At 47.2% G+C, this 24081-nt stretch overlaps 2 protein-coding genes across 2 annotated transcripts; one reads left to right on the forward strand and one right to left on the reverse strand.

Annotated features, from left to right (window-relative positions):
* The first annotated feature begins 1523 nt into the window (after positions 1 to 1523).
* Positions 1524 to 10176, forward strand: LOC101682153 (polyadenylate-binding protein-interacting protein 2B). The gene is made up of 3 exons (XM_045074382.1): positions 1524 to 1736; positions 3894 to 4073; positions 4968 to 10176. The coding sequence occupies exons 1-3, from the start codon at positions 1599 to 1601 to the stop codon at positions 5022 to 5024; spliced, it is 375 nt and encodes a 124-aa protein (XP_044930317.1). The 5' UTR covers positions 1524 to 1598; the 3' UTR covers positions 5025 to 10176.
* A 3502-nt stretch (positions 10177 to 13678) lies between these two features.
* On the reverse strand, positions 13679 to 22871 carry LOC101681473 (N-acetyl-D-glucosamine kinase). The gene is given in 11 exon segments (XM_004742158.3): positions 13679 to 14062; positions 14718 to 14796; positions 15277 to 15374; positions 16311 to 16398; positions 17766 to 17878; positions 18550 to 18565; positions 18567 to 18661; positions 19449 to 19590; positions 20409 to 20507; positions 20668 to 20752; positions 22572 to 22871. Coding segments are annotated over 11 exon segments (1035 nt in total). The 5' UTR covers positions 22601 to 22871; the 3' UTR covers positions 13679 to 13871.
* Between the last annotated feature and the right edge of the window lie 1210 nt (positions 22872 to 24081).

Here is a 24081-nt window from a genome sequence, read left to right on the forward strand (position 1 = left end):
ATAAGACTTTTTCATGAATGTTGCCAAGATGGAAATGAGTTAGGAAAAAAATTGTTAAAGAAAACTTAAAGATGCCCCCAAGGAGGAGAGAGGAAGAGTTGGAATTGAGATTGAGATTATAAACCTCCATCTTGCTTTTCACAAGTCGAAAATCTAAGTGGAAAGAGAAAAAAAATTATGCAATTTTGAATTATGAAACAGAGTTTCATTATTTTGAATTATGAAACAGAGTAGTTAAGTAGTATGAATTCCAAGCTCGCAGGTACAGGAACATAGAGGAGGAAAGCAGTGAGTAAAGACTACAGTGATTTTTGAAGAATGGTTAAGATTTAAATCAAGAACAGAAAAAAAGACACATTCCAGATGATAGCAAACACATCAGTGTGAATTTGGAAGCCAAGTGTAAGCAATTTAAAAAGCATATATGTACTTTAAAAAGATAATGGATAGGCAGACACTCACATAAGATACAGACAGAAATTAAGGTCAGCAGAAACTGCCATCAAAAAAATTAAGCAAACAAAACAAATATAGTATTTTTAATTTGTAAGTTCTTTTATGAAAAATAAAAATTATCCTTATAGCAGATAAAGAAAAGATACATACCCTGATAGAAAAATGGTCAGGGCGCCTGGGTGGCTCAGTGGGTTAAGCCGCTGCCTTCGGCTCAGGTCATGATCTCAGGGTCCTGGGATCGAGTCCCGCATAGGGCTCTCTGCTCAGTGGGGAGCCTGCTTCCTCCTCTCTCTCTGCCTGCCTCTCTGCCTACTTGTGATCTCTGTCAAATAAATAAATAAAAATTAAAAAAAAAAAAAAGAAAAATGGTCAAAATACTTCAGCAGAAAAATGACAAGATAAGAACTCAAATGACAGGTAAGTATATCTCAAAATATTCAGTCTCGGTAAAAATCACAGAAATGGAAATGTAAACCATATATGACAATTTTTCTCTTAGGAGATTGGCAATGTTTTAAAAGATAATAATAGGGCACCTGGGTGGCTCAGTGGGTTAAAGCCTCTGCCTGCGGCTCAGGTCATGATCTCAGGGTCCTGCTTGCAGGAAGCCTGCTTCTCCCATCCCCACTCCCCCTGCTTGTGTTCTCTCTCTCTCTCTCTTCCTGTGTCTCTCTATGTCAAATAAAGTCTTAAAAAAAAAAAAAGAATGGATTTCCTCTACATATTCCTTAACATTAAGGAGGCCATGTGACCCTGATTAGGTTCTAGAACCTGCAAAAAATAGACTTGAAAAGATCTCCTCCTCCCACTTGCCTAGAATGGCTAAGCCTGGACTTTTTTTTTTCTTTTAACTCTTAAGAGTTAAAAGAACTCTTAAGAGTTAACTCTGTTAACTCTGTATCTCTGTTAACTCTGTTAACAGAAGAGGAGGAGGAGGAGGTTAACTCTGTTAACTCTATATCATCTGTATAATTGATAACTGCAGAATATGGTTAGTTTTCTAACAGTTACAGACCAATAGCTTCTGTTCATCTATAGTTAGAACTTCGACTTAGAACTTCAGAAGCTTCTGGAAGAATCTGGATGTTCCAGGTTTTCCTTTCCTTGATCCTTTCTTTTGGTTCTGTTTAGGTTCTGTCATAATGAATGGATCCAGTGTAGCAAATACATCACCTAATGTGAAATCCAAAGAGGATCAGGGATTAAATGGGCACGATGAGAAGGAAAACCCATTTGCAGAGTACATGTGGATGGAGAACGAAGAAGATTTCAACAGACAGGTAAAGAAAGAAGTGGAAGGCTAAGACACATGTATCTCAACAGCTGTATTTTACCATCTGTCTGTAATGAAATAAATGGATTTGTTGGCTTGAGAATAATTGAAGAATGCATGGAGGCCTGGTCTGGGCTGACCAAGAAGCCCCTTTAGCTGGTTAGACACCAGAATAGGGTACTTTGGAGGAAGATACTGATCTTTTCCATCACATTGTTGCAAGAGAATCTCATGCCATGGTGATGTGGTATAAACCTGGGAACAGCAGCTGTGTGCAGATGGGCCAGCCTGCCATGTTCCCAACGTGGGAATGCAGGGAATGGCAGAATATATGTCTGAGATGGACAAGTGTATTAGGTGGGGAAAGGCTAGAGAGTCTGAACAAAGAATCAGCAGTAATCCATTGTCCTGCATCTCTGTGACATTAATAGCTCAAGGTAGGCACTCCAGGTAGACAATGATGTGGCGACCACATAGTTCTTCGATGGTGTTGCTCTGCCCCAGCCAGGGCATTGATCATCTGAGTAACTGAAGGGTAACTGGAATTCTAGGAACTGGGAAAAGGGGAGAGCTAAAGGCCAAAGAAGGGATCCTTTAACCAAGTGATGCCCAAGTGTTCACATCCATCAGGGAGGACATTACATGATGAATAGTTCCATGGCCATCGCCAGCATGGGAGACAGGAAATGTGCTTTTAACTGAACAGCCTGGTGCTCTGGGAACAAGGGAACAAGTTTAGCAGAGTGGCCAGCAATTCTGCTCCTCCCCCACCCCCTTAATCCCACTGTGTCATAATTTGTGTGACTGGCACACAGATCATGCTTGTAGTCACATCACTATGCCCAGGTAACCATTTCTGTGGGTTGTACCTGTGAATCAGGGTAGATTTAATAAGGAGGAGCCCGTTGTCATGCTCTTGGGTAGAGGCAAGGCAAATCTTGAGCAGTCATGTTAAATCTGATGGCTTGGAAATATTTTGTGGTGGTTGTTACTATAAGTACTTCATAACTATCTAATTTACTTGAGATCAGTGTGGCTAATTGTAATGTTGAAGACTACTTTTACATCTTCTGCTACTGGTGACTTTTGAATTCATGAATAAGTATAGGGGCTAGTTTGGGTGATTATTATTATTATTATTTAGATTTTATTTTATTTTATTGACAGAGAGAGACATAGCAGGAGAGGGAACACAAGCAGGGGGAGTGGGAGAAGGAGACGCAGGCTTCCCAACAAGCAGGGAGCCCAATGCGGGGCTCACTCCCAGGACCCTAGGATCATGACCTGAGCCAAAGGCAGACTCTTAACGACTGAGTGCCCCTGGGTGATTATTTTTACTTGACTTCCCCTCTGATGGTGGTGCTAGTGAGCTATGAATCTGTCCACCACTAGCCTGCACGAAAGGGATGGCCACATGTGAAGCTGAGGGCCTGTTAAAACCACACTTAATCTGCAGCCTGGACCATTTTCTTTAGGAAGAGTTAATGATGTCTGCAAAGAGTTGTACAATATCCTAGATCATAGTGCTTTAGTTTAGGGCAATCTTTAAGAAATACAGAGCTGTTTAAATATTCATACTTTTCCTTGTTTTGGAAGGATACCTACATTGATGACATCATTTTCTGCTGGTTTGCCAAAAAGTGTTCTTTATATCTTTCTTAGGTTCTGAAAGTATTTTTTTCCTTTAGGGGCCTCATTACCAGAAAAGAGGGCCAGAAGCTGAGAGTTGATTTTGATTTAATCTCCACTCTCCAGGTAGTGGTCTAGTTCTGTAATTCCTGTGCCTTTTTCGTACTTGCAAAATGAGAAATTTAAGAAATGTGGCTTCTGAACAAGATTGAGAAAAGAATCTCAAGCTTTAAAATGATTCTCTGTAAGTGCCATCTGGATGGAACATGTCTGTGTCACACAAAGATGTTGGAAGAGTTGTGAAGGCCTAGACTTTCTGCTCTTCTATTTCCTTAGTCTTTTTGTGGATGGAATTTGGTTGAAAAATCTAAAACTTGTATTTTCTCTAGCCAGTCATTTGAAGCGTCTTAATTCTTAGTACACAACATCATTCTGAACCTCAGACCAATAATCTCTGAAAGAAGGAGGTAGGAAACTGGAAGGGGCGAGTCACACTAGGACAGTAAGTGTGAGCTCCTCGCCCTTTGCTTGCTAGGTGGAGGAGGAACTGCAGGAGCAAGACTTCTTAGACCGCTGCTTCCAGGAGATGCTGGATGAAGAAGACCAAGAGTGGTTCATTCCCTCACGGGACCTGCCTCAGGCCATGGGACAGTTGCAGCAGCAGCAGTTAAATGGACTGTCGGTCGGCGATGGTCATGATTCTGAAGATATTTTGGTAAGAGGCATATGTAGTTGCACATGAGACATAGTGAAAAGAATATGGGATTCGTAGTGACAGACTTCCTTTCTGGCCCTCCTACTTTGGGCAAGTCTCTGGCCCATGTTTCTTCACCCATCATCCCATGGGATTTGATAAGAGGGTGCATGGAAGACACCTTGCACCACACATTGCAAAGGGGCAGCATCACCAGCTTTCATTTCCTGCAGTGGGCCTTTCAAAGTAGAATTGGGATCAAGGATAAGAATTTGAACACAGAAGAGGTCTGGTGTCAAATGATCACTTGCTGTTGTTCTTTCCTTTTACTGTTCCTCAAATCTGTATTTATAGTTCTGAATGGTGCGGTTTTGGAAGGAACATTTCTCCTAAGAGGCTATCTTCCACTTAAAATTAGAAGACTGGATAAACCAATTTCCTGCCTTTCGTGTTTACTTAAAGTCAGAACTCTGTGAGTGACTTAGTTCTCACAGAACTCACGTTCCAGATGACTGTGCCCTGCGGTTTGCTCAGGTTTGGACATTCACTAGAGGGTAGATAACCCAAAGAGAATACAGCGAGGTGGGAAATAAAGGGACTGTGGTCACCAAACTGCTTTGGTGGAAAACTTGGATTCTCATCGCATTAAGGTACCCAGTGAACTGAAAAATTATTTTGGAGTCAGGCTTCCAGACCTCTAATGAAAGCATCATGAGGCGAACAGGAGTCTAGAGCAGGAAGGAGAAAATGAGGTTGGTCAAGGCTTAGTACGTCAGGAGCCACTGAGAGCAGCCTGGCAATAGCAGCCGGAGCTTTTTTCCCTCTTGGTGGCTGAGAGGAAGGTGCTGGTAATAATGAAGCAGGGAGTAAACAGCTTTTGAAGTGGGATTTATTATCTCTTGGTTCTTATTTCAGAGCAAAAGTAATCTGAACCCGGATGCCAAGGAATTTATTCCAGGAGTGAAGTACTGAGCTGACAGAAAGCTTTGAGGAGAACTTGTATGTCCCCACACCTTGGGATAGCGCTGCACAAAGAGGCAGAGCAGAAGAAGGGGGTGGGGTGGGCGAGGGGTGCACAGTGGGGAAGGGGGATAGTGGTTTAACTTGACACTGTGACTGGAGTAACTAATGTGCTCAGTCTTACTCTACAAGCCTCTGAGTCTCTGAGTATTTCTCTTTTGTTCTACTGACTTTGGTTTGGTGCAGTTTCCTATTGTTATTATTATTATTATTAGCTTTTTGAGTTAAGGATATCGCAGTCTTTTTTTCCCCTTCATCAGGAATGTTCTGCTGTGTGTGTTTAAACAAAACAAGCTGACCAAGAAAATCTGGGTGTTTAAGAATGCCCTTCTCACCCTACTGTACACTTACTGAGGGCAATGTTCATTGCCTAGAGAATTACTTACTGAGTCTGCTAAGCTGGATGAGAAGAGGGACGAGTGGAAGAAGGAGGTGTTGCAAATTGGGGTTCACAGCCCAGCTCCCCTCACCCCGAGGGCTTTCCTGTGATGAAGCAGATTACCATGGCCTGCAAAGCCAGCGTGTTCTTGCCTGGAACCCCGTTCAAGAAAATCCAGACTCCAAGGACTGGTTTCTGGTAACTCTTCTGATGGTTCATGAAAGTTACAAACCAGCAGTGGTGGGCTGTGACAGTGATTGCCATTGGGGGTCACTCTGTCACTGCTGGCCTGTTCTTAAGTCTCTGCTTACAGCCACCATCAAAGTCATTATTCATTATTTGTGAGGTCATAGAGCTCTAGGGTGGGTTGGTCACTTTATCCCTCATGGCATCTAGTCCCCTTCTCCTTTCCATACCAACCCTGTTCTGTTTTTGAGAAAAGATATTGTTACCAAAGGGAAAGGAGAGGCATGCTGTGCTGGCCATCAGCTTCACTCTGGAGTAGCCAACCCTGAGTCCTATTAATTGTGTCTTAAGAGTATTTTGGCAATTTTTTGCCAGCCCCATGAAGACTTGGTCCTCCTGGTATCTTCCCTTAGTAAATTATTCCCAGTAACTTTTCCCAAGTAAACATTTTTCAAGACACCAGCAAGAAACTCAGTTTATAATTTGGATGCCTCTTCCCACCTTACAGATTTATGCAAAAGAACTCAAAAAAAGCCTGTTAGAGGGAGTCCTGCTTGACCCATGTGACCATGTGACCCACCAGGACAGTTTCTGTAATTATAAAATTTTGCTGTTGCCATATACCCAGCTTTACAGCTTTTCTAGGTTGAGCTCTTTGGGTATATTCATTTTGTTTTTCCTGACTGTAAAACAGCTGATACTCATAAGGGATTAAACTGCGCACCAGAAGTTGCCTTTGTGTGATAAGAATGTATGTGGCAGAGTCAGGTCTAAAGGAGACCATGTGGAGTCCTGGCCGTTCTCCTAGGATGAGGGTTTGCAGAGGCCTGAGGGGGACAGTGGCTTCTGTATGACTGCTGTTGTGTTGTGTCAGGCTATCAGGAAAAGACCACGTAATGAAATAAAGTCTGTGTAAATTCAGTATGTGGATATGGGACAGAGGTTGGAAGGAAAGGACCGGTGTCTAGAAAGCTTAGAAATTTCTCCCTTTTCTTAGGTACTCTCTTGTTGACTTTTTTGAATAGCCACAGGCTAATGTCAGATTTAAAATATGAACCCACATCTTTTTCTCATTAGAAGTCTATAGGATGGCATCGTTTAAAGAATGGCCTTCCTCGTTAGGACACATGTCAGAGGAGAGTAGCTTAAGGAGCTCCTATTGCCAGGTGTGCACATTAAATCCCAAAGCCTCTACCTCAAGAGAATGGAACATTTAATTCATTTCCAGGGAGGGCTATGAATAAAGAAACGAGTTTATTGCACCTTCCGCTTTCTTAAAGATTTATTTATTTATTTATTTGACAAAGACACAGCGAGAGAGGGAACACAAGCAAGGGGAGTGGAAGAGGGAGAAGCAGGCTTCCCTTGGAGCAGGGAGCCCCGTGCAGGGCTTGATCCCAGAGCTCTGGGATCATGACCTGAGCCGAAGGCAGACGTTTAAACCAGCTGAGCCACACAGGCACAGCTTCAGTTTTCCAACTGGGGTCATCACCTCTAATGGGGAGAGAGCCTTGGAAGTGCAGGAATAAAGAGGTCTGTCTGTCCCAGGGGCTCCGTTTCCTTCTCCTGTTAGCGTGTCCGAGTTCAGAGTTCTGAAGGTTGCGCAGGGAATATATTGAGACTGCAGGAAGAGCCATTTTCTAGAGTGTGGGCGTCTCCGTCAGAAAGATACAAATGATTCTAGTGTGGCTCCTAGTCTGGAGAGCCCTACAGGGATCCAGATGGAGCCATTTCTTCATCTTGAAGAAGGCTTGCTCTCCTGACCAGGATCGGCTGAGATGTTGGGGGCAGTGCAAAGGGCTTGTCTGTCTGCTTTGGGGTTCCATTTTGGATATCAATCTGGGGTTTCACCAGGCTGATTTGGTCCGGAGTAAGAGAGCTTCCTGCCAGATGAGCAGCAGAACCTGAGGGCTGGACTTTCCAGTCCCATTCAGACCCGAGAGTCTGCTGGCTCCAGGAGCAGGAAGCAGCTAGCAGCGCTGTGGGCTTGCACTGCAGACAGTTTCTCTCCCGTAGCCCAGCTGTTTTCTCCATCCTTTGTGTGTTGTAAGGCGGGAGCACAGTTGTTACCCAGATCATAAGCTCATCTAGAGAGTTTGCAAGCTCCTCACTAGAAAAAGTGGGGAGGTCTTGTTGGACCTTCGCTGGGGAAAGACTGGGGGCCCCTGTCTCCGACCTTTCCTCGTAGGAACCAATCTGGGTGCATGCCCTCTGGGCACCTTGACCCTTTAAGGGTGAGACAGGTATTTATAAATAGTTATTTTGATGTTGAATTTTAGCCACCACTCTGTTTAAAATTGTTTTGTTGGCAAACTGAAAGTTGGATGATGTGTATAGCAATAGTGTGTGTGTTCTCTCTAAGTGCCAGTTCTGGCTGGGCCCAGGGTAGTTTCTCAGTGACTGGTTTCGGAGTTTTGTGATTGTTGGACTCTAAAACTGCAAGATGAAAATTATTTTATCTCTTGCTCTTCAAGAGAAAAAAAAAAAAAAAAGTCAAGGAAAGGTCTTTTCAGCTTCTCCAGGTCTTTGAACCGCAGGAGAAAACTTGACAGCTATAGCCCAGGCCTGAGCACCTGCAGCTGTGAGGCCCTTAAGCATTTCAGACCGCAGCTGTGAACTTCTGGGATCACGTGTGGTCAAACCAAGACAGATTGTTAAGGGAGAGGCAGGACTTCAGTTTTCAAAGTCAAAACAGCTGGAGTCTCTTTAATTAAGGTTATAACACTAACGATGGCTTAAAAAATGTTTTTAGGGAAATACTAAGCAGGATTTTTTTAATTGTGTATTGTCCTACCGTCAGTTTTGTCTTGATTTGGGGGAAGCTAGGGAGTAAGGAGGTCATTACAATACTCTGGCAATTCTAGATGTCAGGGAGGAAAATTGTACGAAGGAGCTGAAGGAAACCGTTGACTGAATCCTCTCATGTTAGTGCTGTTGCAGACCCCACATAGAAACCCGGGTGCCCAGGAATCGACCCTGCTGTGATTGAAGAGGAGAGTTGATCTTCAATAAGGGTCCCAGTATCACAGGTTAATAATGGTTCTTGGTTTAGGCAACGTTTAGGTATGGAAAGAGCAGACACCTCACAAATTCGACCAAGAATTGGACATGGCCACCTGTTGGGGAAGACTCTGTATCCCCAGCCCCTCTCCCCTGGGATAATGCATTCATTTGGGAAATGAGTGGTGAGATTGACCTGGTCCTGTGGGCATTGGGAAACTCTAAGTTATTTACTAGAAAATAGTACAGTGTTTTCACCATGTAACTTGATGCTAAGTGATAATCCCGCCCTACAAATCGAGCCTTCAGAAATGTTCAATGCTTGATGTGTGGTTTGGGAAGCAGGGATTTTTTTTTAACAACTTTATTGAGGCATATTTTACATATAAAATTCACCCATTTCAACTGTACATTTCAGTTATTTTAGTAAGCTTCCGGAGTGGTAAGGCCATAACCATACTCAGTTTTAGACATTTTCCATCCCACGCCATGAGATCCTTCGTGTCCATTTACATGATAATCCCTGCTCCCAGCTCTGGGCAACCACTTATCTTTCTGTCTCTACAAATTTCCCTTTTCTGGGCATCATATCAGTGGAATCCGACAAACTGTGGTCTCTTTTGGCTGGCTTTTCCCCTTAGCATATTTCTAAGTTTCATCCCTGAGCTGTAACTTGTGTTGGTAGTTTATTCTTTTAGAGCACTCAGTAGTGTTCCACTGATAGGCTAATTTTGCCAGCAGGGAATCTTGTAAACTTGGACTTCGGCCCCCTGTGGTCTAAATAGAACCCTCAGAACAGGGGACTCCTGGGCGAGCTGCTGTGAGTGTCCCAGGAACAACTCCTCAGAACCAGCTGTGTCATCAGAGGCTCTGTGTGAGGAGCCGAAACTGCTGCAGAAATTTTTATCATTTTGCAACTTCTTTTTTATAAGGAATTCTTGTGCTGTCTACACAACAGGACTTTTGAAGCATCTGGTAATTTAATGAGTCTGTTTTGAGTGGACACAAAAGTGAAGCCATCCGTACGCTGTTGGCTATTTTACCCTCCAGAACTGGATGGAGGGGAATCACTGAACTTCTGGATACAGTATTGTCTCCGTTACAAAGCTGAACACGTATTAAAGATTGTGCTGCCTTTGTTGGATGGATTTGGAGAGAAGGACGATGGCCAGCAGAGAAGGTCAAGGGGAGAAAGGGAGTAGAGCCTGTGGGACGAGAAGCCCCCGAGGGCCTGTGTGTGGCTTGCTCAGTGGCCCGAAGCGGCTTCGTGCCTCCAGTGGGCAAGTCTTGACTTGCAACTTTGATCCCTGTTTCACAAGTGTTTAACAGCTGTTTTTGTTCCCTTTTTCTCCTCTAAATACACATGATGTGGTAGTTATTAATGTCTTTGGGGGAGGGGCAGGGCTTTACAATCGAAGAAAATGATTTTCATAAAAATAGCAAAAATGGGGAAAAAGTTACTTTTTAAAAATTTTGCTATATAAATCAAATGGCAGCTGTGGAAAAAAGTCTCAATAAAATGAGAATAAAATGCATTTACTTGCCGGCAGTGCTACTGTTTTTCTTATGGTTGGGTGATTGTGTGTGTGTGGTGTGTTTTTGTGAGAGTTTTTTTTTTTTTTTTTTTTTTTTTTAAAGACTTATTTATTTGAGAAGGGGCTGGAGGGGTCAGAGGGAGAGGGAAGCAAGAAGCTCAAGCAGACTCCCTGCTGAGGACAGAGCCTGATTCGGGCCTTGGTCTCATAATCCGGAGATCATGACCTGAGCTGAAGCCAAGAGACTTGGCCACCCAGGCACCCCTCATGAGAGATTTCAGTCTCAAGATGGATCATGGGTTTAACTGCATCATTTTCCATTCTAAATAGTGTTACGAAGTGGTAAAAGCATTGGTTTGGAAGCTGCAGGCCTGAGTGAATCCCACCTCCAGCACTTTCTTAGTGCCTTCAGCCTGCACCTCAGTTTATCTATAAAGACGTGGCTCCTCCCTCCTAGGACTGCTGTGTAAATTAGACTGAATTTAATTTCAGAATACTGCCCGGCACAAGGAAGGTGCTTAATACATAGTGGCAGTAATACGCACAGTCATGTGTACAGCTTTGAACAAAGGTCGTAACAGGAAATCCTTGGACTTGGAAGGAAATTGGATAGCTGTTATCTTCCGGCTTCAGGGGAAAACTGACTCCTATCTGGAAAACAAGGAAAGCTTCTGAATCTGCCTTTCAACTACTGCAGGTTGAGAGCCTTCTAACTACCAAACACTGTCCTAGGTACCCAGGCTACTGGGTTAACAAGCGGGCATCATCCATTGTTTGGGGGGATGTTTGGTAATTCATATTTATTTGGTTTACACCTAACTTGAACCTCCCAGGGATTCTCGGAGGGGCTTTATCACGTGGCAGAAAGATCATGGGACCAGACCATGGCCCGTGCATTTTGATTTGAGTGCTATTATTTCTTCACTGCCTTCCTAAAACCAGGGGGGGAAAGAGCTGAGCAGACTTGCCTGTGGAGCGCTTTCTGAGATACTCTAGTTATGCATACACGAGGCCTGGACTACGCACATCCTTGAAGATGTGTGTCGTACTCATTCACTTAAAACATTTCGTTGACCTTACTTGAAGTAGAATACATTACAGAAAAGCAGATATTGTAAATAGGCAGTTCCATAAATTTATGCCAACTTCTCAGTTGGGATAAGGTACTCATTTTTAATCCTCAGAGCACCCTTCACAGCCGTATGACATTCTGTGTTTGCTGAATGGATGTGACAGATAAGGAGACTGTGCTGGTCATGAAATCACCAGGTGGATTATTAAAGCAGCGTGGGCTTCATTTGAGTCCAGTTCTTGTTCTAAGCTCTTGCCTGTCACAAGGCTGTTACAGGTTCATCTCTGATGCCTTGATAGGATGGAATCCCATTAATTGCTCCTTTTATCAAGAAAGTGTAAGTGAAAGGGGAAGACACTCATCAAAAATGACTTCCTGCACCACAACCTCTGGTAACAGAGTCTTACTAACTGGAAAGTAAGCCATTTCATCACATCTCTGGCTAAAGGAACTAGGAACACATTGGATCTTGTACACTTTTATATTATTTTTTTAAATGATTATTTATGAAAAAAAAGAGACAGTGCGTGCTCAAGTTGGGGAAGTGGCAGAGGAAAAGGGAGAGAGAGAATCCCAAGCAGACCCCCACTGAGCACAGAGCCCGGATCCTGAGATCGTGACCCAAACAGAAATCACAAGTTGGGCTCTCACCAAATGAGCCACCCTGGCACCCCACTGCTTTTTTTTTTCAACTCATATGTATTTAATACTTATGTACCAGGACTAAAAAAATCAAAATATGCTCCTTGCTCAGCTCTCCCACTGGGATAGTAGAGCCTCAACAATGGTAAGGAAAAGAGGTGGCCATATTCTTGAATATTAACTCTTTGTTTATATTATATGTATAAACTCTCCACCAATGAGATTTTAGATTCTAAACCCAAAATACGGCTTGTTCCTGGTCCCAGGATCATGTAAAAAAACTTCTCCAGGGGCGCCTGGTGGTGCAGTTGATTAGGTGCCCAACTCCTTTTATGGCTCAGGTTGTGATCTCAGGGTCATGAGATCGAGCCCCACATCAGACTCTGCACTAAGCATGAAGTCTGAGATTTTCTCTCTCCCGCCACCCCCACCCCTGCTGCTCAAGCATTCTCTAAAGTAAATAAATCTTAAAACAAAACACCTTCAAAGTTCCCTGCACATTAGTAAGTGTTGTTAGGACTGTGAGATATAGCAAAGACACCTCCTGTGTGTCTTTCTCCTCACTGCAAGCTTTTTACCAGAAGATGTATGGGACTTGCTGAGAGCTGGCCCCTAGTAGTTTGGACCACAGGAGATGTGAAAATGGCTGGCTGTTTCCTCAGAAGGGACTTGGCTTGAGTTCTTATTGTCAAAATCCCGGCTTGTTGGGTTGGGCTAGGGCAAACAGGAGAGCCACTGCCACTCTGTTCTACACTGTGGAAGAAGTGTCACTTGACTTGAGAAACAAGCATCCAAGACCTCTTCAAGGACTTAATCAGCACCCAAAAGCTCTAGGGTAGAGCTCCCTCCAGTGCAGATCCTGGACCTCTACAGCCCAACTCACCCAAGATATTTGGTAGAAATGAACATTTCCACCTCTTCTTGACCTACTGAATCAGACACCTGATGGAGGAGGAAGACAAAGATCTTAGTTGAAAACAAGATCTAGACTAACTGGTGCACATGTTCCATGCCTTCAAATACCTTATGCTCTGAACACCCAGAGAGGCAGCTGTTGAAGGTCAAGATTGTGTCTTCAGTTCACCAAGCACCATGTGCCGCACAAGAGGAAGCTTTGGGCTTGTCTTGACTCATTAAACCAGTAACAGTATCCAGAGGACATTGCTTTTCACCAATGTTCATCATTCGTGTCACACAACAAATGCAGGATGTCGTATTATAACCAGAGCCAGGCTGGAAGTCACGAGGAATAAACAGGCCACCTAGTTGTATCTAATTGGCCTTCTTAGATCTCAGTCATCTTCCCAACCTCTCAAGAATGCTTTCATAGGGGAAAAACTGCAACATGTACCACTTACCTATGAGCACCAAATCCAGTGAGGGAATTCTCCCAGACCAGAATGGTCCCCTCTCCTAAATCCTTCTGGGACCATCAGGGGAGGGTATAAAGTGTCTAAAGTTACTCCCAGTGATGCTCTCCACAGAGAACACTCGGTTCCAGGAAAAACGGCTGGGCAGGAATCATTACTCACCTGGACAGGAGAAATTGAGGTCACAGTTAACTAGCAGCAGCGTGGCGTAGAGGTATGCTAAGGTTGGGGGCAGTGGGGAGGGATGGCACACATGAATTCTCTGCCCAACTGTATGGTGAGCAGATGGCAAACCAAGCGCCAAGCAGCAAGGCACCGGGCTGTAAGTTCTGACCTAGAACTGTTCCTGAGCTCTCTGGGATGGCCACTGGTAGATGCACTCAGGATATACACAGCAAGTGTGCTTGACAACACAATCTAACTGGGGAGTGGATAAAGTGCATTTATTTTCTTTTATATGTGTTTGTTTTTTTAAAAAAAGAAAAAAAAAAGCCTCCTTTCCAGCACCCAATGTCCACAGTGCTAGGCTTGTCTGGTTTAATGAGTCACGACAAGCCCAAAGCTTCCTCTTGGGCAGCACATGGTGCTAGGCGGGGTGGAGCCAGGGCCAGCCCCCTAGGAGAAGGTGTGGAAGTAGAAGGCAACAGTGTTGGCAGCATAGTCCATGGGGAGGCGATGTCCGATGTGCCTGGCCCCGAGGCTGGCCCCACCCAGGGCAGAGGAATGTCGCAGCTTCAGTAGGGTGAAGCCAGAGAAGGAGTTCTGAGCCTGGGTCTCTCGGCCCTGGGTCAGCGCCAGAAGGAAACCTGAAGGGAGAGAGAGTAGAGGGTGGAGGGTGGAGGTGAGAGTAGACCAGCTCTCCCTGGTCGAGACCAGGAGAAGGTGGGACAGTGACACGGAGGGAAGGGAGAAGCCCAGGCCCTGAGGCATTCCTGTGCAGGTCCCCAAGAGGCCCACCCACCAAGTCCCTAACAGGCAGGGCACCAGGGGACAGGAACCCGGTCATGGCCTTGGATACTAGAACCTGCAGCCAGCCCGTACCCAGTGCTGGGAACTCCAAGGAAGCAAGAGGGTCCTCCCAACTGCTTCAGAATGTCTAATGACACAGCTACATGAACCAACACTTCAAGGGTGAAGAAGGCCCCTCTTCTACCTTCTGGCTGCAACTGTGTTGACTACAGAGGTCACCACATGCTGGCCAGAAGCTCTGATCTCAAGGGAGGGATGTCTTTAATTTTTAAGAAGTGGTGTGTATTTAATAAATCCTTTAAAACAAAAGCATCTTTTAAGAGTTCAGGGAAGCTGGGTGAGACACCATAAAAGGGCTCCCTGGCAGACTGTGGGCGGAGGGCTGTGGCCTGTGCAGGCCTCAGGAGCCAAGTCTCAAGTCTTCCCCCTGGGACAAGCAGCTTTCCCGAGTAACCCCACCCTCGACCTGTCTATCACCCACCCTAGGCTCACCTTTCTTCAGCAGCTCCCAGCTCTTCCACACAGAGCCCACACACAGGATGGGTAGGCCCATCTCCCCCTGAAACAAGACCTGGTGAAGAGCAGAAATGGACACTGGGGGTGACCACACCTCTCCAACGCTGAAGCAGATGGTCTCCTAAGACCAGCCCACCCGCTCCCAGATACTCTCCCTCTAGCCAGGTGGACTGAAGAAAGGGTTGCAAAGGGAGGAAAACAGGGAGACTCAAAAAGCCAAGAGAGAGAATGGAAGGGAAAAAAGGTGAAGCAACAATACAGAGGCAGGAAAGAGAAGGGGGGGAAATGGATGGAAACATGCACCGTGTTCAAGCAGTGGACTATATATAAACACAGGCTTCGGGCCAGCCACAGAGGGGAGGCACCAGACCCGAGAGCTCTTACGTGTTAGAGACTATACAGAGTTCTTCTCACACCCTAAGTCCATTTAAAATCATGCCCCTCTTTACGGAGTTTGATGGGACAGTCTCATCCCTAATGGGAAAGAGCCAGATCTGGCCCAGCAACATCCAGATTTCATTTCCCATCGACTTACCGGGTCGATCTCAGGCAACACTGCCACCACGTGTCTGCCGAGCATCTCCCCAGCCTTCCTGAAGATAAACTGGGAGAGGGCGTCCCCCTCCCGAGCACCTGGGGCGGGATTGGGGGGAAGGGAGCTGGTGAGTACCTGTTGCAGGGGAGAAACACAGGAGGAGCACCTAGAGCTAGCAAAGCTCTAAATTAGGAATAGATGCCCACCTCATGGCATGTAGGGAGACAAGCCTCCAAAAGCAGTCCTCCATCCTTACTGCCCTGCCCCAACCAGGTACTTCCACCCGAGCAGGGGTGTCCTGTCCTGAGGTGGGTCACTCCAGGCGCAGAAGGGCAGCCCCCACTAGAGGAGCACAGTAGCATCTGGCCTGTACTCCAGCTTACTGAGTCTGTCCCCGAAGGTGTCTCATCTCTGGGGACCCTACTTGAGCAGCAGGCTGGCGTGCTCCTGCCCCACCCACCATCCAATAGTCTGCGGTCTGCCCCCCACCCAGCTCTGCTCCAAAAGGGCCTCAGTACAGCAAGAGAGGCCTACAATGCAGTTACACTGCAGGAATCCAAGTGAGGGGAGTATGAACCTTATAGTGGAGAAACAGCACTGTGGAGACAAGCAAGCCCTACGGTTTAGCTTTTCCTGAGCATTAGCACCCCCCCACGCCAACCCACCATGCCAAACCTCTCTATGATCTCCTAGTTCTTCAGATATCTTTAGTTTTTGTTTGTTTTAATTACAGATTTGCCCAAAGGACAACTGCTTCATACATTTCTCGGAAACAGACACACGGCCTCCCCAAGCCATGACAGCCGTCAAGAAAATCAGAGATAATATAAAACAATTATCAGTGCACCCCACATGTCCTTCTGGCTCCAGCCCAAGGCATCCTAGTACCAAGCTGCATGAGGGCAGAGAACTGAAGTCACTTGGTCAAAGGGAAATTAGCTTCTAGTTCTCATATGAACCCCATTCCATCCTATAATGAGGGAAAACTTTGGGGAACAAAACCAAATAAAACCCTGTACCCACCCCTCCAGTACCTTCTGCAATTTTCTGGCAAAACCCAGCAAATCGGCATTTATCAAAGTCCCTATACAGGTGGGTGAGGATTCCTAGCCGGTCTGACACCTGAGAGACAGAGAAAGGGGCACAGAGAGTCATCAGAAGCAAAGAAAAAAAAAATGCACAGTCTGCCCACCCAAGTTGATCTTCCTGATGTCTCTGAGAAGCTGGAATAATGTTTGTTTTTTTTAAGCTCTAGAAAGTACAAAGATTTGAGATTTCTCATTTGAGGCAGGTTCTTTGTTTTCCCCACATGAATCCCATCACTCCTTACAGATGAGCCTGGATACATACAGCACAGGGCACAGATCTGTGAGCACGAAAGTGTGTTCTGTAGTTCTTAGAGGTGCTCCTGAAAAGATTTCTTTGACGAGAGGAATCTAAGGACTACTGCATGTCGCAACTCTCCAAGTCACAGGGTGCATTCGCAAATTAAAGGCCCTGTGAAGTCCTGCACCGCGAAATCTGCTTGTTTCTCCCAAACTTCTCTGACCACAGAAAGTCCTTCTCTCACTCTAACAAATGGCCTCTGCAGGTCCTAAGGGAGGGGCACTTTCCCAGAGCACACACTAAGACGAAGAAGGGGGGCTCTCAATGTGAGCACTTAAAGCAATACAGTAAGCATATTCTGCACACAATCTCATTTAATTCTTGTAATGACTTTGTGAGAACGCCTAAGGGTAATAGATGGCGTGGGAGACCCACCAACTGGGTTTAGAACCAATCTGGTGGGTTGGGGTAGCTTAACTGCATCTCCCACAGCAGCTACTATCGAAAGGGATTTGTCTTCCTCCTCCCTCCCTATACAGATCTGCCTTCCAGCATCTCTAATCTCCTTCCTTGAGCCCATCGCCAGCACACATAAGCAGCTGCCATGCACAGAGGTCTATTGGGTAGACTTACCTTCCTTCTCCTCTTCCCTTTTACTTTGGGTTCAGCTAAAAATAGCTGTTTCCTACTCCACTACAAATACGCATGGCCCAGACTGAGGAAAGCCCTGGGTAGGAGGCTACACCTCCCCCAAGAACCCTCCCTCTTTAACGGGCTCTCCTCCCTGACCCGACCCATATGGGCCAGAAGCAGTTCAGTCTGAGTTCCCTGTCTCCTGATCTCACCCAGCACTTCTCGCTCCAGCCTGAAACGGCATCTACCTTCACCTCCCAGCAGGGCCTAGCTGCCCAAGCATGAATTCCAGCTAACCATTTGGCCCCAGCCTGCCCATTCCACGTGCCTGACATTCTCCCCTTGGCACACACCACCCACGTTATCATGAATCCTGTCCTCACCTAGAATTTCTCCAACCTCCAGCTCTGACCCACAATTCACCCCAACTTCCCTTCAGCTCACCCAGTTCTTCTCCTACATTCACTCCTGCTCAGTATGCCACTGCCCCATCCCAGGTGCGCATGTTCACCAGAGGCAGGGGAAGGTACCTGGAAATAGTCAAACATGATGTATTTCATGAAGCCAATGTCATGAGGAGCCACCTCCAAGTTGTCGATAGAGTCAAACACTATTTTCACTGCTTGGTGTGCAATCCAGTAGGCTGTGGAGGGCAGAGAGGGCGAAGATGGGACGATCTCCCTGAGTCCACAGACCAGGAAACTCAGACCTAGACAGTTTAGTGACCAGCTTGGGTATTACAGCAAATTAGGTGCCCCGATTTCAACTGTATGACCTATCCACAAAAGGAAAGCAAGGGGGAAAACAATAGGTAAGGCCAAGTCACACCAGCTCCTACCCAAAAACAAAGACAAGGAGAGTCCACTGTCACAAAGACCACCGCAGTCACTGCCATGAGCTGGCCCCAGAGGCCCCTAGGTATACCTACTACCTACAAAGAGGTCATGCAGGAGGAGTTTCTATAGCCCTTTCCTATTAGCAGACTGGTCCAGCATGTCCTGGCACCTGTGGCCTTAACCTTTATAGTGTCCACACAGGTGGACAACAACTATTATACCGAGGCTTGAATCTGAACCTGGATACAGATCAGCACTGCAGACCAAGGTCGGCCACTCGTCCAAGGTCAGCCACGAGTCTGCCATCGCATCTCTGTGTTCTCTCAGTCATTACCCTGGACTCAGAGGATCTTTTCAGGAGCTATCCCTGGAGAGCCACAAGGGGTTGGTGGCCAAGGTCAGGGGAGAGGAAGACAGAGAGCTGCAGGAACGGAAGGGTCCAGGGCCCCAGAGCCAGGCCCGGCTGGCATGGACTCACCTGAGCCCTCGTCCCCCCATCATGTGGCCCCAGCCACCACAGCCACTCTCAGAGCCATCGGGGTTGATGAGCCTGCAGTTGGAACCTGTCCCAGAGATGAGCACGATCCCACCTGGGGAAAGGGAATAGGGAGGCTCAGTGTGGCCAAGGCCCTGCACGGAGCACACAGCTTCTGACTGAGGAAAGAGGGCAGAAACCAGCCCTGGGATCATCACCCAGTCTTGTACAGAAAAGTGAGCCCAGCTAGTTTCCCACCTGAAAGTGGACGACCTGAGTCTCAAAGAGCTCCAGTCTATACAGAGCCCTTCTCTGAGAGACGAAGAGGAACATAAGCCAGCCTCCTTGCCAAGCTAAGTGACTACCTGACTTACCACGCTATCTATTAAGAACCAACGATCACGCTAGACCCTGTTCACACAGTGATACTCATTCAACATCCTAAATCTCATTTGTGAATACAGTAACCTCCATTTCATAGAGGAGGGCATTGAAACCCACGAGTTCCATAACTTCTCTAAGATGGTACTACTCATAAAACAGGAACAGAGCTTCAAATGCTGAGCTCAGGATACCAGGCCTTTTACACTAGCACAGAGCTCCGCCCAGTTTTCTTCTTGGCCCTTAACTGCTCTCCCAGCCAGCCTCACCCCTGCACCACCCCGGGGGCTCCCTCCTCTGGAGCAGAGTCTCCAGGCTGACAGATACAGTTCTGCCCCCCCACCTTCTGTCCAGTTGGTGCTCTGGCAGGGGGACTTAAGCCAATAAAAAAGAGCAGGGAGAAGAGCGCGGGGTGTGCTGGAGGCCACCTTCCAGGTACTGCTGGACAAGTTCCGTCAGCTCCAACCAAGGGGCTTTCCCCAGAAAACCAGTTCTCAACCTCACCCCGCCCTCCTCCTCACCAGCCTCCGTCGCTGTGGCGATGGAGCCCGCGGCGTCTGTGGTAATTAAGTAGCTGTCGCTCAGGTGGGGAAATCGGTTCTTCAGCTCCTCTGTCAGGACCCTCAGTGCGTCCTCCTGCTCCCCACCGCTCAGGGACAAGCCCTAGGCCGTGTGGGATGGGAGCGAGTGAGCAAAGTGACCAGACCCAGCTCCCTTCTCCAACCCCTCCTTTCCTGGTGTCTACTACCCCAACTCTGTACATCTGGGCACACCCTGCTTAGTCAGCTCCAGTCCTCCTGCCCGCCCCCACACGATGACCCACCAGGTGCTGCTGGCGGCAAGAAGAACCTGGGTCTGGGAATGAACCCAGAGAGGGGACTCAACACTGCCAAGTTTGGGGGGTGGGAGGGTTAGCAGTGCCCTTAAGGGAAAAGTCAGGCAAGAGAGCAAGCAAAGGAGGTGGGCTTGGTGTGGACTACAAGGGGCTAGTAGCTGTGCCTGCAGAAACCATCATTGAGGCTACCACCAGGGGGCAGTCGGAGCCCCAGCAACTGGAGAGAAAACATCTGAGCTGAGACTCACAGGGGACATTAAAGGAGTTGCTTACGGCTCTACGCTAAGCACTTTGGAATGTACCATGCCATTATTCTTAGCTGACCACTGAGGAGGTAGCTACCGTTACCTGCATTTCCCAAATGAGACCGAAGCTTGGTGGAGGTAAGTAGCCTGCTAAGGGTCTCACAGATGTTGAGTGACAAAACTGGTATTCAAACCAGGGTCTCTGTGGTTCTCCAAAGCCCTGGGCTCTTCCCATCCTTATGGCTTGTAGGTGACAACTGAAGCCATAAGAATGAGTGAGAACATGTATTTCTAGACCAGAGACTAAGCCCTCAAAGCCTTTCATCCTGCAGTCTTCAGACTCACCTAGGCAAATCGCTGTGTTTCTGTGCCTTCATTCCCAGGATCGACCCCAGACTCACCAGGCTTCGTAGAGGGACCAGAGGATCCAGCCCTGCTTCCAGTTTGGCCCTGTTCACCATCTCGTTGATCCTCTCCACACACTTGTCTATCCCGATTAGCTGGCCCCAATCAAGGGAAGGAGGAGTTACAAAGTCTTGCATGACCCATGTTGCCCCTACAGGCTGTTATACTCGGCCCCAGCCACCATCTTGATGGGAGTTACAGAGAATAAAACCACAACCACAAAGAAACCCACCAGTCCCTCAGTGTGGTCTTTACCCAGTGATTTGTGCTGAGTCCATCTGCTTCTGCCACAATCTGCCCGTCCTCTGAGAGTAAAATGACCTTGGACCGTGAGCCTCCCCTAGAGAACACAAAGGGGCACTCAGTCTTGCTCTGACAAACCTACAGGGACAGCTAAGCTCCAGGGGTCCTAGTCCCAGGCAGAGCCCAGGTGACAACTTTGCCAAAACCCAATTCCCATTCCCAAGCCCACTTTCTGGTTTGATACGCTCCTGGACTGAAATGTTTGCTTTCTGCACAGCTTCCCTCAGTGATGTCCTATTTATCCTGTAAGACCCTACTTCTCTATCATCTAGTACTTGAAACCTCTGACGTGTGGCCTACCGCCACAGCTCCATTCATTGGGCCACATCAGTGTCCCTATAAATTGTAAAGATTTTGATAAGAGCCTATAGTTGTTTTTCTGTCTGCCTCTCACGAAACTACAAACTCCACTGTGCCAAGCTCCAGATCCTTCATCCATTTTCCTGCTTGGCACAGGCCAACACTCAGGAAATGTGACTAAAGGGAGTGGCGCATGTCTCTGCTTCTTTCATAATAGCTAAAGGCTGCCTTTTTTTTTTTTTTTTTTAAAGGCTGCCTTTCAAGATCCAGCTACAGCTGCCAAGTTCTTCAAGACACCCTCAGGAGAAACACTGACGAGAGGGCAGAAGAGAGTTTATACCTACTTAAGGAACCAAATGGTGAAATGCTTATTACTGGGGGAAATAGTAGTTTGGATGGAGGTCTGTGGTGGTGTGATGTATGTTTCTTTATTGATCAGAACTCTTGGGAATATCGGAAAAGGACACTAAAGACCTGCTGATCAACCTCAAAGGTGACAAGAAGTTTCGAGGGGTAGTTAATGAACAAGGCAGCAGATTCAAAGTCCAAAAGAATCTCTTGACAATCTAGAGAAACAGGTCATATCTTACACATGAATATAACAGCGATGAGCCCAAGCTCCTATACTGAATTTTTTTTTTCCTATACTGAATTTAAAAAAAAAAAAGTGCAACAGATGCAGAATGGGGGAGATAAACCTTAACAATTTACATTAAAAAATAAATAAATAAAATGACATGGGGGTCTGTGAGTCTGTACAGCATACAAGTAATCCTAATCTCGGATTCAAAAGTAAGTGTCCAGGCTGTGACAAGAGCCACTCTCTATTTGCCCAGATTTCACACCCAGATTCACAGAATGCTTTCGCTGGCAGGGGACTTGTCATTGATCCCCCTTCTCACTATACACATGGGGTAAATGAAGCCCAGATTGGGCAAAAGCCTTGCCCATAGTCCTAGGAAGAAGCCGTATTACAAGAAGTCCAGTAAGCAAGTTTCTAAGAAGGAAAAATGTAAGAATGACAGAGGGTTCATCTGGAATGCTGACAAGAACGGGGAGTTCCAGACATCAGGACAGGCTAGCACTTCGGTTGGCTGCCTGTTGTAGCTACCAGATCCCCCCTGGCAAGGGTCTTTGTCCCCCGCTTCCACCACACTCCCACTCCCCTCACCCCCCCAGCAACTTCACACCTGACACCTGTTCAAGCTCAACTCTCTCAGCCATCCCGAGCTTCTAGATCTGGCGGGGGGCGGGGGGGGCGGTGAAGTGGGTCTTTCGCCGGAGAAAGGGGTGTGGTTCCGCCGTGAAACATAAAAGACCCCCCGCGTGCGCCTCGGGTGTGGCCGTGCACTCGCAGAGTCCCGCAAGTCCTCGGGCACTGAAGCGCGTGCACACACCCCTTCACCACAAGGCCCCGCAAGTCAGAAGCCCAAAGTGGCCGGACCCTAACGTGGTAGGTCACCAGCATGCCAACCTGGCCCCGGGCTTCCCGCCTTTCGCCCTCCGGCCGCTTCTCAGCCGCCCTTCCCGGACTCTCTCCGCGAAGCCGCACTCACCCCTCCACGCCGCCGTAGAGAGCCGCCATGCCCTAGCTGCTGCCGCCGCCCAAGTTGCCGCACTTTGCTCCTCTCCCCTACTCCCGGCCCTGCCGGCTTGCTGGGCGCCGCCCCCCGTCACGTGCGGGGCGGGGCAGTGCGGTTGACTGGGTACGGCGTGTGCGCGGGGCGGGGCGACACTCCCAGACGGGGCGAGCGCGGTCCCCAGCGGCTCCTCTACACTCCTGCTTGCCGCCTGCGCACCTCTTGTACCCTGCCTCCGGAGATGGATGCGGGATTCCAAGCGCAGCAACCAGAAGCGGATGTCGGGCTCCCACCCACTGGACAAGTCCCTGCCTTGCCCACGCCCCGCCCCACCAGTGCCCGGAAGTTGCCGGCAGCTCGGCCTTCCGCGTTGGCACTGCTAAGAGCCCGGGTGATCAGTGTGCGTCGTTGAGCGGGGGGCGGGGGGCGCGGTCTGTGTAAGGGATGGGGGAGGAGCTGCCTTAAAAAATTGGGCAGCAACCTCTTTGACCTCAAGCGCAGCAACTTCTTCCTAGGGACATCGCCAAAGACAATAGAAGCAAGGGCAAAAAAATGAACTATTGGGATTTCATCAAGATCAACAGCTTTTGCACAGCAAAGGAAACAGTCAACAAAACCAAAAGACAACTGACAGAATGGGAGAAGATATTTGCAAAGGACATATCAGATAAAGGGCTAGTATCCAAAATCTATAAAGAACCTAGCAAACTCAACACCCAAAGAACAAATAATCTAATCAAGAAGTGGGCAGAGGACATGAACAGACATTTCTGCAAAGAAGACATCCAGATGGCCAACAGACACATGAAAAAGTGCTCCATATCACTCGGCATCAGGGAAATACAAATCAGAACCACAATGAGATACCACCTCACACCAGTTAGAATGGCTAAAATTAACAAGTCAAGAAATGACAGATGCTGGCGAGGATGCAGTGAGAGGGGAACCCTCCTACACTGTTAGTAGGAATGCAAGCTGGTGCAACCACTCTGGAAAACAGTGTGGAGGTTCTTCAAAAAACTGAAAATAGAGCCACCCTATGACCCAGTGATTGCACTACTGGGTATATATCCTAAAGATACAAACGTGGTGCTCCAAAGGGGCATGTGCACCCGAATGTTTATAGCAGCAATGTCCACAATAGCCAAATTATGGAAAGAACCTAGATGTCCATTAACAGATGAATGAATAAAGAAGATGTGGTATATATACACAATGGAATACTATGCAACCATCAAAAGAAATGATCTCTTGCCATTTGCGGCGACGTGGCTGGAACTAGAGGGTATTGTGCTTAGCGAAATAAGTCAGTCAGAGAAAGACAACTATCATATGATCTCCCTGATATGAGGAAGTGGAGATGCAATGTGGGGGGTTGGGGGGTAGGAAAAGAAAAAATGAAAGAAGATGGGATTGGGAGGGAGACAAACCATAAAAGACTCAATCTCAAAAAACAGACTGAGGGTTGCTGGGGGGAGGGGGAATG

The sequence above is a fragment of the Mustela putorius genome, unplaced genomic scaffold (genome assembly GCF_011764305.1).
Source record: "Mustela putorius furo isolate JIRA1106 unplaced genomic scaffold, ASM1176430v1.1 tig00537344_pilon_pilon_pilon, whole genome shotgun sequence".
Lineage (NCBI taxonomy): Eukaryota > Metazoa > Chordata > Mammalia > Carnivora > Mustelidae > Mustela > Mustela putorius.